Source organism: Salvelinus alpinus, chromosome 9 (genome assembly GCF_045679555.1).
Source record: "Salvelinus alpinus chromosome 9, SLU_Salpinus.1, whole genome shotgun sequence".
Taxonomy (NCBI): domain Eukaryota; kingdom Metazoa; phylum Chordata; class Actinopteri; order Salmoniformes; family Salmonidae; genus Salvelinus; species Salvelinus alpinus.
In genome coordinates this window covers 38751359-38764234 of record NC_092094.1, presented here as the reverse complement: position 1 = coordinate 38764234, position 12876 = coordinate 38751359, and the positions used below count along the sequence as shown (strand labels likewise).

General features: G+C 50.1%; 1 protein-coding gene and 1 long non-coding RNA gene across 7 annotated transcripts in view; both read left to right on the top strand.

The window, feature by feature from the left end:
• The window catches only part of LOC139530103 (uncharacterized), a 428447-nt gene that overhangs the window by 360182 nt on the left and 55389 nt on the right, over positions 1-12876 (top strand). The gene's annotated exons all lie outside the window — the stretch shown is intronic.
• LOC139584793 (zinc finger protein 423-like) overlaps positions 1-12876 on the top strand; it is a 142265-nt gene that overhangs the window by 124594 nt on the left and 4795 nt on the right. For all 6 annotated transcript variants that reach the window (XM_071417014.1, XM_071417013.1, XM_071417012.1 and 3 more), the window contains 2 exons: positions 3163-3294; positions 5078-5193. In XM_071417014.1, coding sequence (XP_071273115.1) covers positions 3163-3294; positions 5078-5193 — 248 coding nt within the window. The remainder of the gene's footprint in view (positions 1-3162; positions 3295-5077; positions 5194-12876) is intronic.

Below are 12876 nucleotides of genomic sequence, written 5' to 3'. Positions count from 1 at the left end.
CCCCTCCCTCCCTCTGCTCTCCCCTGGTGTATCTCTTGCCGTCCCTGCCATCAATCGCCAGGCCAGGTTTTAGGCCGCAGGGCGAGGGGAGTGGGGCCGGGGCCCTGGGGAGGCCCAGCTCCCAACCAAGGAGCTCATTTGTGTGCCAGTGCACGCTGCAGGGTGTTGTGGGTGGGTGGGGGAGAGGAGCCGACAGGGGGAGGTGATGGGGGGGGGGCTTGTGTAGACGGGACTGTCCCCGGGGAGGGCTGTGAGTCAGGGCGCCACCTGGCTCCCTCTGGTCAATTAGCTGGAAGCACATTGGCTAAGCAGCAACAGAGGCAGCCGCCATGCCGTAGCAGTGTTTGTGCAGGATAAGAATCCTGTTCAGTTGGTGGAATAACAATTTAGGAATAATACATAAATATTGTTTCTTCACACCTTTCCTTTCTCCGTTGCTGCAAGGCCCTCAATCTCTCTATCCACCTCAGTCTGTATTCCTTTACCTTCTTTCTTTCCCTGTATCGCTCTTTCTTCTCCCCTCTCGCTTCCTCACTCTCCCATCCCCTTTCCATGTCTCACATTGTCTCTCTCTCGCTCTCCCTCTGTCTCACTCCCTTTCTCTTTCCCATTAGTGTCCTGGCAAGCCTTCATCAGTAATTCTGTGTATATGTGGCGGCGTCATGCCATTTCTCAATTAAGATGGTGCATACCTTAGGAGGTGGGGAAGGTTTTTTTCCCCTCTCAATCGGAGTTAAATGTTCTCCCGGTCTCTCTATCTCGCCCTCACACACTCTCTCTTCACTCTGCATACTGATCAAGCCTCTTAACAGATCAGTGTTTTTCCCCATTCTTTTCTTTCCTACTCTTTCTTCCTGTTCTCCGTGTCTGATCTGTGGTACAGATAGCTGAAGTGGGGCCTTTTGAAGGATGAAATGTCCTGTAGCTATTTAACCTCTCCCTTCTGCCGTACTAATGACTGCTCTATATGCTGCTACTACCAAACATGCCTACACTCATCTAACGTGCCAAGTCTGGAAACCTCTTACTTGTGGTTAATCAATTGAACCGGTTGGTGCTAGTAGTCTAATAGTCATAGAATGGCAAAGAGATCAACCACTAATAAGGATTGTATGTATGATATTCTGCATCAGTGATTTAATAGCAGTGTAGTACAGGAGTAATTACTGTATATGTTATGCACTTTCTGCAAGTTGAATATAGTTTGGTTTTGTGTTCTAGTTTAGTGAAACTAATAGGACTCACCTTCACGAAACCTCTGCTCTCCTTCCCTCCCATCCTGCCCCAGCGTGGGCCTCCCGGGGCAGCAGCCATGCAGCTGTGTGGCCGTCTCGCGGATCAAATGCTCTCTCAGACACAAAGCGGGCCATCAGGATGTTTCAGGGTCCTGTCATCTCTCCATGGTTCCCTCCCCCCCACACACACACACACACACACACACACACACACACACACACAGCCCAACCGACCCAGCCCCAGTCCGCTTTGTGCCTGTCAGTGCACGGCTCACCAGCCCTCCCTCCACGCTCTGAAAGGGAGGACAGACAGAGTACACTCCCCACTCACTGATCAAAACCACTGTATTTGTCGTAGAAAATACATTACTTTCGTAGGACACACACAGAAAAACGCTTTGGGCCCCCTCACTCTGCGCCCCCGGCCCTTGTCAGACAGCCCAATTATCCCCCTGCTCTCTGTACTGAGCTCTGTTCTCTCTTTACTCATAGTTGCCTTCAATTCTCCCGATGTCTCCCATACATAACCCTCATTTCACCTTGGTTTTCACTTTTGGACCTGTAGGCTAAATCTATTGGTCAGTTGGTGTTTGTAGGTCAGGATTCTATTGGTTAGTTGGTGTTTGTAGGTCAGGATTCTATTGGTCAGTTGATGCTGTTGATTGTGGTTGTGGCTCTAGGGTTTTCTCTCAAAGACAGTTCTGAGGGAATCTCTCTCTGTGTCTCTGGGTTCATGAGAAATTTCACCTGCTGCTTCAATCTTACCTCAATGTAATATTTGAAATGGTAATCAACCTCCATCTCAGTGTGGTTTGGGACCGAAAGGCATCCCACCCAAACGTGATGTCTTTGAGGAAGCAGCAGCGGGGACGGGCAGAGCAAAGGAGTGCCCTCGCCAATCCCCCTAAGCCCCGTCCGCACCCAGCCCCACACCCCCCTCCTTCCCCTAGCCATTCAGACAGGGATTAAGTCACCCTTGTGGAGGCCTTTGAGACAGAGAGGAGATTGGAATCAGTGAAGGTGGTTTGGGTATGGGGGGGGGGGGGGGGGTCATGGGGGTGTCAGGGATGTTTGATTGAAGACTTTATCAACCCTGCGTGCCCCTGTTGCTGAGCAGCGGGGCACCTCGGGGCATGGGGGGGAGGCTGTCTGTGGTGGGACGGCAGGGGAGACTGCCATCAGGGGGGACAGAGACCGGCGGCGGTGTCTTCCACGGTTCGGGACTCAGCGAGGGGCTAGGATTGGGGCGCAGTGGAGGCAATATGATGGCGCGGGGGCGGGCGCGGCTCGGTCCTGTGTGACGCTCGGCCGATAAGACGGGAGCGTAGGCACCCAGCCAGGACCCAACGCCCACCTTTCATCTGTCCCACGGCGGAGGGGGCCGCTGATGGCATTCATGCAGGCTTAAAATAGAGCGGCGAGCAGGGGGAGGGCACATAGCCCAGACCACTGGGGGTGGCAGGCAATTACCGGCCGGGAGAGAAGAGGCACTGGGAGAAGGGGAGGGGGGGAGCGGGCCGGTCACACAGGCCAGATCTGGAGAGGATGGAGGGAAAGACGCAAGGAAGGACGGACAGCCCTCTCTCAGTAGGATTCAGACTGGACCTGTTAGTGCAGGATCATGATATCCCTCTCTGGGCTCTGTGACAGGGACATTGTGGCCAAGGCAGAGGGACAGGCATGTGTTGGAGCTGTGCAACGTGCTGCAGCATGAGCAGACAGGCAGGAGAGAGGCAATGATTGAATTCAACTGCTATACTTTAGTACACAAACTTACCTGTACATGAGCTTACACTTTTCCTTTTGTGTCTGTGTATGAGTGAGAGTGTGTGTGTGTGTGTTTGACGATAATGTGTGTGTATAATATGTTTATCCCCGCCTTCACTTTCTGACCCTCCTTGTTGTATGGTGTGTTCTTCTTTTGCAGAGGAAGGCATCAATCACGAGTGCAAGCTGTGTAACCAGATGTTTGACTCTCCGGCCAAGCTCCTGTGTCACCTGATCGAGCACAGCTTCGAGGGCATGGGCGGCACCTTCAAGTGTCCCGTCTGCTTCACAGGTGAGGGGTCGGTGTGGGGCCTCAGAGGGGGTCCAGGTGGAGGGCAGTCAAGGTGCTTGAGTGTCTGACCAACATTAACATACACACAGAGACACGATATGAACACATGTTCCACTAGATCTGAAGGCCCTCACACAAAGTTGCACTGCACTTTGTCGCCCATTGAATAGCAGAGATGCTAATACATTGACCCAGATAAATCCTCTCCATCTCCTTATTCCTCTCTCCATACCTTCCACCCTATAACCCCTCCTGTGGTAACATGCAGCCCTCCTCCTCCACTACTGAATTGAACTGTATTAACGATCAGTTCAGTGGGAGGTAAAGAGTTGGGTTGGAGAGAAGTCCTGTCTCAGGAAAGACATGGTAGTCCATGTAGTAATTAGCCAAGATAGAAAAAACTCACTCCACACATTGGAATCAAGTCCATTGTGCAAGAAGGTGAAAATATTATGACAAATAGCCAAGTAGACCTAGCAGACATGTTCCACAGAGGTCAACTCTGTGCTTCTGAGATGGAGAACTCAGGTCCTTTAACAGTCCTGTCGTGCTGATGGGAAAGTTAGAGTCGATGTACCCCTTGAGTAGGCCAGACTCCCTGTGACACGGTCAGCTCCACTCAGTCACAGCCATAGTCATAGGGCAGGGTTGGCCTAGCACAGAGACTAGCCCAGAGACTAGCCCAGCCACAGTCGGCATGATTCCGTCACAGCGACCATCACAGGGAACCGGCACCGGGCTGGCCAGGTGTAGCCAAGACTTTCAGGCCAAGCAGAGCGGCTCAAGGTTCTTCAGGCTTGGCCGTGGTCCCCTGTGTCTGATGTGCCCCGGATCAGAAAGGCCCTGAGAGGTCAGAGAATAAAGAGCAGGTTGAAAGAGGAGGGTAACTAATCCTCTGTGGCCGTCCGGCTGTTTTAAAGGCCCTCTGTACGTGTCCTCCGAGTTAAGCAGCCAGGCCTCTCCAGGCAGCAGGCTCAAAGTCACATTGGACTTCCAGCTCCGCTGTGGGAGTCAGAAATCATTATAGACACTGAGACACAGACATGGCTGACCGCAGCTGAGACTAAATGTTGTCTGTCTTTATCCATTGTCTCCTGCCTGTTCTCTTACTTCCTGCTTGTCTGTCTGTCTGCTTTTTTGTATGTTTCTCTATCAATTGGACATCCCAATCCCTCGCTGTCTGGCTGAGTCTACCTGCTTATATGTCTGTCTGTCTGTCGGTTTCTGTTAGTCTGTCTGCATCAGAAGCTCAGACCATGAAGCAGCCCCCCCGTCTCCCTCCCTCTCTCTCTCTCCCTCCCTCTCAATAGTTGTTTGGTTGTGTTCTCCCCCCACCCTCACTCCCTTCCCCCACAGGTACACAACACTCTTTTAAAAAAGTTTAACTCTATTCCTGTGCGGGTTATGAATAAGTAAGGGGATGCTGCTCCTTTGGGGAGGGTTAATAATTCAGACTCTCCACACACACACACAGCAAACTTAAGTTTACTGAAACAAAACAGAAAAAAACCCGGCTGCCTCCCCATCTCTCCATATCTAATCCCCTCCCTGTCATCGCTCTTTTCTCTTTATATTTATATTTATGCTGTTGAAGTTGTTGTTTTAGTGCAATGAGTGTCTTTCCCTCGCCTCTGTATTTGCACGGAGAGCGACAGATTCCCACTTTTCCTCCATAGTTCATTCAGTAACCTAGCTCACTGTTTAGCATAGCTCTGCTCTGTCACTGGTCTTTTTAATCCCAAACCAATCATCTAACACGCCCTCTCCTTCTCCCCACCCCCAGTCTTTGTCCAGGCCAATAAGCTGCAGCAGCACATCTTTGCCGTCCACGGTCAGGAGGACAAGATCTACGACTGTTCCCAGTGTCCACAGAAGTTCTTCTTTCAGACTGAGCTCCAGGTCAGTACTAACTACATATAGACACAGACTGATGTCATCTCTCAGCACCATGCAGCATGTCTGCCAGGCACCACTCAACCAATATCATCTGAAATCATATGATCTGACTTCAATAATAATTGCTCCTAATGGAGTAAGTAGGTTATCAATATTTTTTTGTCTACCTTGGTTTATGGTCTTCACTACCAGGATTCCATTGCAGTCTTGGACTCAGGGTATACCTGAACATGTTTTGTGGTATGGTTGATTAATGATTTGAAGAGAAAATGTGTAACTTCCTTATGGGCATGATTAGACCCCAGTGCACTGCTAATCAATCAGCTCTCCTGCTGGGTTCTTTGTAACCCAATATTAGACCTCTGATTTAATAATTAAATTCATGAATGAGATGAGGTCTAAGGGCATTTCATAGCGAAAACGATGAAAACGATGAAACCCAGTGTTTAGATGCTTCCCTCCCTCCCAAAATCTACAGCTCATATGGATGGCAATGTTTTGTTCTCGCTTTGCACGCACACGTTTCCTCTACTTCCCCTCTGGGGCAGCATGGTGCACATTGCAAGGCTGATTAGCTAGACAAACAGGTGTGAAACACAGACTGGTGTGTGCGCAAAGTGAGAACACAACATGGAATCCATGTTTTGGTTTTGATTTGGAGGGGGGTGGTAGAATCTAACAATTGGATTTAATTATTTCCTGGGCACCGCTCGGCCATGCAGACGACGACCTCCCAATCAGAACCATCTACCGATTATGGGTATAGCTTCGGGAAGTGGGAAAGCATCACCAAACGGGCACAGACACAGGTCGGCAAATAACTTGCAAGTGTTATACTGCTAGACAGAGATATAGTATACTGTACAATCTCTGTCTAGAAGCTGGGCTAGGCCCTCTGGTGCGCGCACTAACACGACCTCCCCTGATGCGCATACACACACACCCCTCCCCTGACGCACACACACACCTCCCCTGATGCGCACACGCACACACCCCTCCCCTGATGCGCACGCGCACACACCCCTCCCCTGATGCGCACACGCACACACCCCTCCCCTGATGCGCACACGCACACACACCTCCCCTGACGCACACACACACACCTCCCCTGACGCACACACACACACACACCTCCCCTGACGCACACACACACACACACCTCCCCTGACGCACACACACACACCTCCCCTGACGCACACACACACTTCCAGGAAACCATTACCATAGTGAGAGGCCATCATTTAGATGGGGTACCACTACCCAGCCTGGTCTCATAGACTAGATGTAACACAGTAAACGAAAATCAGGGACACTCCATTAAGTGTGATATGTTGAGATTGGTATGGTTAAGAAGAAGGAAGGTTACTTAAGGCAAAAACAAAAGGAGGGTGGTTGGTTGGGGTCAATAGGTGGGCGTATAACGTGAACGTCTAGAAACCCAAAGGCTGCGTGTTTTAATCTCATCACGGACAGCTATAGCATTTTAGCTAATTAGCAACTTTGCAGCTTACTACTTTCTAACTACTTAGCATGTTAGCTAACCCTTCCCCTGGCCTAGCTAATGTTAGCTAACCCTTCCCCTGGCCTAGCTAATGTTAGCTAACCCTTCCCCTGGCCTAGCTAATGTTAGCTAACCTTTTCCCTAACCCTAAACTTTACCCTTTAACCTAACTCCTAACCCTTCCCCTGGCCTAGCTAATGTTCGCCACATCGTAACATATCTTAAATATTGCAAATTCGTAACATAGTACGAATTGCAATTCATAACATATCATACGAATTACAATTCGTATGATATGTTATGAATTGCAATTCGTACTAAACATATCATCTGAAATAAATGATGGACATTCACAAATTATTGCATACCAAATGTAACATATGATACTAATTTGAGTGTCCCGGATTTTCGTTTACTATGCTATGTCTACCCGAGTCCACGTTGCGCAACCACATACTTCAATATATATTAGTACATCCACACTTATACTAACTCGTTCTGTTTTAGACACAGAAGACACTGACACACAATAATGTCCAGATCCAGCCACCCCTCCCCTTCATCAGGTTTACTTCCTTCCTTCCCTCCCTCCGTCCCCTCCTCTCCTTCCTCCCACCCTGTCCTGGCAGGGTTCTGGCCATGTTGGGTCGTTAGTATCCAGACAGATCGAGGAGGACCCAGCTCTGTATAACTCACTCAAGAGTGGGTCCAGTGGGCAGCTGGGGTCAGCGTTATTCTGCCCTGCCCGTGGCTGGATCCATCATCCTGAGCAATGAGCTAAAGGCTGGAGGATGGACCCACCCAGCCGCCTGCTACTACCACACCCTCCCTCCCGCTCCTCCTCATGTGGCTCCTTCCCGCTCCACTAGGGTGGATGGTAGAGGAGAGGGTCTGTGTGTATGCTAGCCCTGGGAGTGAGCTTCCTGTGAGCTTAATGTCCAAATAATATCAATGGCTCCATTTTGGGGCTATGACCTAAATCTCCTGACCGGTCCACAGAGCCCTCAAGCCCCGGCCCAGCCCCCCCGCCCCCACCCCCACCCTTCCGTGACAGTGATGTAGGGCCGGCGGCAGTGGGCATATGGCCGGTCAGTCCATTTAGCAGCAGGAGGAGCGCTGGACCCTGTCGGTCACTGTCTGCCTCACCCCGAGGCCGAGCGACTGAGAGATAAACACCAGCCGATCGCACAGTGTGGCACGGCCCCCTCGTGCCTCTCCACCTTTCCACACTCCACCATTTTCCTCCCTTCCTTCCATCCTGGCCACACCTCTCCCCTCCTGACCGGGTCACACCGTCAATAATAAGTCATTTTCCTCTCTGAGCTTCTTTACGTAGGACCACTCACTCCATCACCAAGTTGGAACACCACACTCACATGGCCACAGAAGCATCCTCTGATGTGTGAATCCTTCTTCCATTTCCTGGCCCTGTTCCATATCTGAGCATTGACTCCTACTAACCACCCCCACCCGCCAGCCCACCGCTCTGCCTGTCCCCAAGAGGAGCAGGTCTAAGTGGGGGAGATGGAGTGGTCTGAGTGGGGGATGTGGGCTGGTCGTGGAGGTTAGTGGTGAGGCTGGTTTTTGTGGTGTTTGTGTTTAATGAGGTCTGAATGGATGGCTGGCCTGGGCTGTGCCGTGCTTGGGGTTCCCTACCCCAGCACTCTGAGGGCCCACCCAGGGCCACCCTCCTTTAATCCTTCAGCCTTCCCACGAGCCTTTGGTGGGACACGTCACTGCATCATCCTCTCTCCCTCATGGCCACCTACCCCACCTCCCTTACTTTTCTGAACTCTCTTGCTTTTGCCTCCCTCTCTTTCTTTCTCTCTATCCTAGTCCCATGTACCAGCCCCCATGCATATTTTAGCCCCTCTCAGCTCCTCTCTCCTCTAGTCCTTTGTGCCTCTCCCCAGTGCCCCATAAATAGTACAGACGTAAGCCGGTAAATAAGTGATGCTTATTGTCCCTGATCAGCACTGCTATACCCAGCCTGCCAGATCTGGATTCCTTTACTGGAAACTTCAGAGACTTGTTTTTTTTGTGGTTGTTGTTTGTCTCCCCCAGGTGCCTTAGAGCCTCCACCTCCCCGTCTCACCCCTCTGTGGTCTGCTGTCATTGGCTGACCACATGGCTGAGCTTTACACTATGCTGGTTAATTCAACCCTCAGGGGGGCGCTGGTGCTCCCCACCCAGGTCAGCACACCCCCTCTGTTGGCATGTGTGTACACTATTTCCTTTAGCACTAGTAAATATTTAACTCCAGTCAGCAGTTTAGAATGGGAGGGGATGGGGGGAGGGAAGTAGGGGGGTCCTCTGGCTTGTTTGTTTGTTGATTCCTCCTCCCTCTACATCCCGAAAGTGTTGAATATTTGAGTGTAGTGCATTCTCGCACAATGCTCTTATAATGGTAGGAGCTGGGGTTTGGGTCTTAGAGTAGAGAAGGCACACGATTAGCATGCAGTGTCTGATCTCTCGGCCCGCCTTGTTTGATTGGACAAGTTGTGCACTGAGCAGTGTCTTTGTTAGCCTCGTGTATGTTCACGTTAGGAAATGTGTCTGTTTTCGAATGCGTGCGCTATGGAATCTAAGTAGTGTTTTCTTTAATAGTCCTTGTCTATGCTCGCTGCCGTAGCTACGCTACAGTGTGTCAATATTGTAGTGTGTCTCTCTGAACTAAGGATGTGTTTTTGGATATGTGTGTAGGTGGCTGGGGAGTCCTTAGTTTGATCACCATGGCGTGCCACAGTGTGGAGGCAAGATTTGATCTAGGTGTCCCAGTGGCGGTGTCTGGTTGAGTCCCAGCTGCCCCGCTGTGCAGAGTGTCGCTCCATGTTATTAGAATGGGGACCAGGGGGGCTCTCTGCAGACCTCACTTTCCCACTGCCCCCCGCTCCCTCCCGCAAGCTGATTGGCCAGCTCAGAGAGATGCAGTGTAGGGACTGCATGCACCACATACAGGATACAGCTGTCTGGCTTGGCATACCTGTCTGTCTGAGCTGCACCGCAGAACACTATGGTCCACTGTGGTAGCCTACACTGGTCTAGTGATCAGGCATTGGTGTGAAGCTGTTGTCACGGTATCAATGGTGTTGTCTTTTTCAGCTCAATAATCACGTTAATTGTATAGCAACAACACTTGAGGTGAGATCAGGGATTTTGAGTCGTGCTTGGAAAGAGGGTTAAAGGGGGGGGGGGGGGAGAGAACAACCTCTGCATAGAACAACCTGCAGACCTCTGAGGAGATGGAACAGGAACATACTGTCGTCCCTCACATCCTCAGCCCCAGGACATGTTTAAGTTGTTTACCTGTTTCTGTGTGTTTTGTTTTCGTTCCCGAACTCCCGCACTGCGAAAGAAACTCAGACAAATTTGAGTGAGGTGAATTCAAATGAAAAACGCTCTACATGGGGTGAGCTAATCTTCTGAGGGAATCAAGACATTCACATCCTGTCGTCTTACCATGGTGTGTGTGTGTGTGTGTGTGTGTGTGTGTGTGTGTGTGTGTGTGTGTGTGTGTGTGTGTGTGTGTGTGTGTGTGTGTGTGTGTGTGTGTGTGTGTGTGTGTGTGTGTGTGTGTGTGTGTGTGTGTGTGTGTGTGTGTGTGTGTGTAAGCATTATTTGCTACAAGCCTCTGAAAGGGACTCTGTGAATATGGGTTGTTTACTAAAGATCCAATGACACCCTGTATAATACCCACACACACATTCCCCATAGAGATTCTGTCACAAACCTCCCCCTCATGAAACAACCCTACTTAAGTGATATGAAGAGAGAGGGAGGAAGAGAGAGGGAGACCATGGCTGCCCTGATGCCCGGAGAGATGAGGTGTCTGGTAGAAATTGAATAATTTAGGGGCCAGCGTGGAAGTGGGAGAGAAAGGCTGGGACAAAGAGGAGGGAGATCCATCGGGATTGAATCAACTATTCTATCTCTCTTCTTACCCTCTCCATCCCTTCTCTATCTGTCTGTTACATTCCATGATTTGTATTCTATCAGAGAGAGAGAGAGAGAGCGAGAGGAGAGAGTGAGGGGGGAAGGAGGAAGAGAAGGGGGGGAAGTTCTCTCCTCCTGGAACCTGTCCCTGTTTGTGTGTCTGCCTCCACAGAGCAAAGCATCGTACCTAGTCAGACATGACAGTTTAACTGAGAAGTGTTGTCGCGGTACAGGACTAGCGCTGTATGGTGCGGTGTCGTTCCACTCATGCCAAAACAGGCCCGGAACTGTCATGGCGGTGACAGTGACGTATGAGCCGGGGTATTGTCCCTGAGTGGGTTCTCCTGGCACTAAACAGTGTAGAGACGTAGTTACACTGTGATCTGATTTGATCAACCACAAAGATGTGGATTACATCACTAGATCAACATCATACATCACCACACTGGTGGTTTGGTAATGGTCTTTTCTTTCTTTCTTCCTCTCTCCCTCTCTCTCTCTCTCTGTCATTCTCTTGGTCTCTTTATCTCTGTCATTCTCTTTCTCCATCTCCATCATAGAGAACACATAGGATGGGGTCTTTTACACCCTGATGTTCTCCGTTCAGCAGCTTGAGGCTGACACAAACACACTCTATATATCACACACACCACTGACAGCTCACAGTCGCACCATCAACCCTTCCTCGCGCTCTCCTCTCTGTAAAATGTTCCCATCTCTCTCTCTCTCTCTCTCGCTCCCTCTCTCTCTCTCTCTCTCTCGCTTTCTCTCTCCCCTCTGGGTGATCATAGTTGTGACACCACAAAGCGCACCACATCAAACCCCTCCCCTCACCCCTCTCTGTGCACTTTTGTTCCCTACTCTTAGCTTTCCCCCTCAGTTTAGGGTGCATTGTAATCAAATTGGCGGGGGCCTGTGGGGATTGGGTCTGTTATGACAGTGACACGGAAAGGGAATGGGAGTGTGCTTTAGTGATCAGGCCGGGCGGGCTGGGAGAGCGAATGGGAAAGTAGCACTGCATATCTCTCTGTACTCTGTCACCCATGGCACAGTCCGTCTGGGGCCCCTGAGCTCATCTGGCACTAGGCACTCCACTACGCCCCATAGAGCCTGTACAGCCACAGGCCCCCTCTCTGTTCTCTCTCTGGATGCACATGTTCTTATCATATTGTGTATGTAAACCAATAAATATTTGAGGGGATATTCTCACACTAACACAACACTCATATTGTATTTTAGAGGGTATGCCAGTCAGCAGTTGGATCAGGAGGTCAGGGTAGGTGTGTTAATGTGTTAGCCTATACAGGGGGATGATGAGGGACTGAACCCCATAGCTGTGTAGGCCAAGGAGAGACTCATTACTGGCACCAGCTGAATCAGGCCTATTTTCTGTCATTTAGCTGAAGCTATTTCAACTAGGATGTTATAGTAGGTCTAACTAGGTTAGTGTGTTTCTATGTGGTTTTGTCTTATGGCTAGCCAGTTCTGGGAGTGTTTGTGTGTGTGAGTCTTTTGGATGCGCTTGTCTCTGAGTCTGAGCTTGGCTTTACTGAAGGATAGCAGCAGGGGAGGGGAAGTCCCCCTTGGGTGACAGGGTGGGGGCAAGGGGGGAGGATGGCGAAACAGGACATGTCTGGAGAACGGGCACATTTATTGGGTGGGTTGTGAGGTTAAGGAGAGGCGGGGGGAGGAAAGAGGGAATACAGGGGGAGGGCAGGGGGGCGTTTATTTGTAGCGCACTCCCCAGTGAGTTTCCTGTCTCTCGGAGGTGAAAACCTGGGAACATATGAAGCTTTAAGACAGCCCATCTGTTAGTCTCCGGCCCTTGGAAGACTGTCAGCGGTCTAAAAATAAGGCACACTAAAGTGCACCGGGCGGCAAAGGTGGTTTTTCATTTAGTGTTAAAAACAGAGCAGAGAGGGACAGGCTAGTCCTATGAGTAGAGCCTCTCCCAGATTAATACAAATGTAATAACTAAAATATAGTCGTTGCATAAGTATTCACACCCTTTGTTTATCAGATCACATAATAATTTATATTGACTCACTGTGTGAAATAATAGGGGTTGACATGATTTTTGAATTACTACCCCTTCCTCTGTCCCCCATACATACAACATATGTAAGGTCCCTCAATCAAGTATTGCATTTCAAGCACAGATTCAACTACAAAGACCAGGGAGCTTTTCAAAAGCCTTATAACGAAGGGTAGTGATTGGTATATAGGTAATAATAACAAATCAGACATTGGAT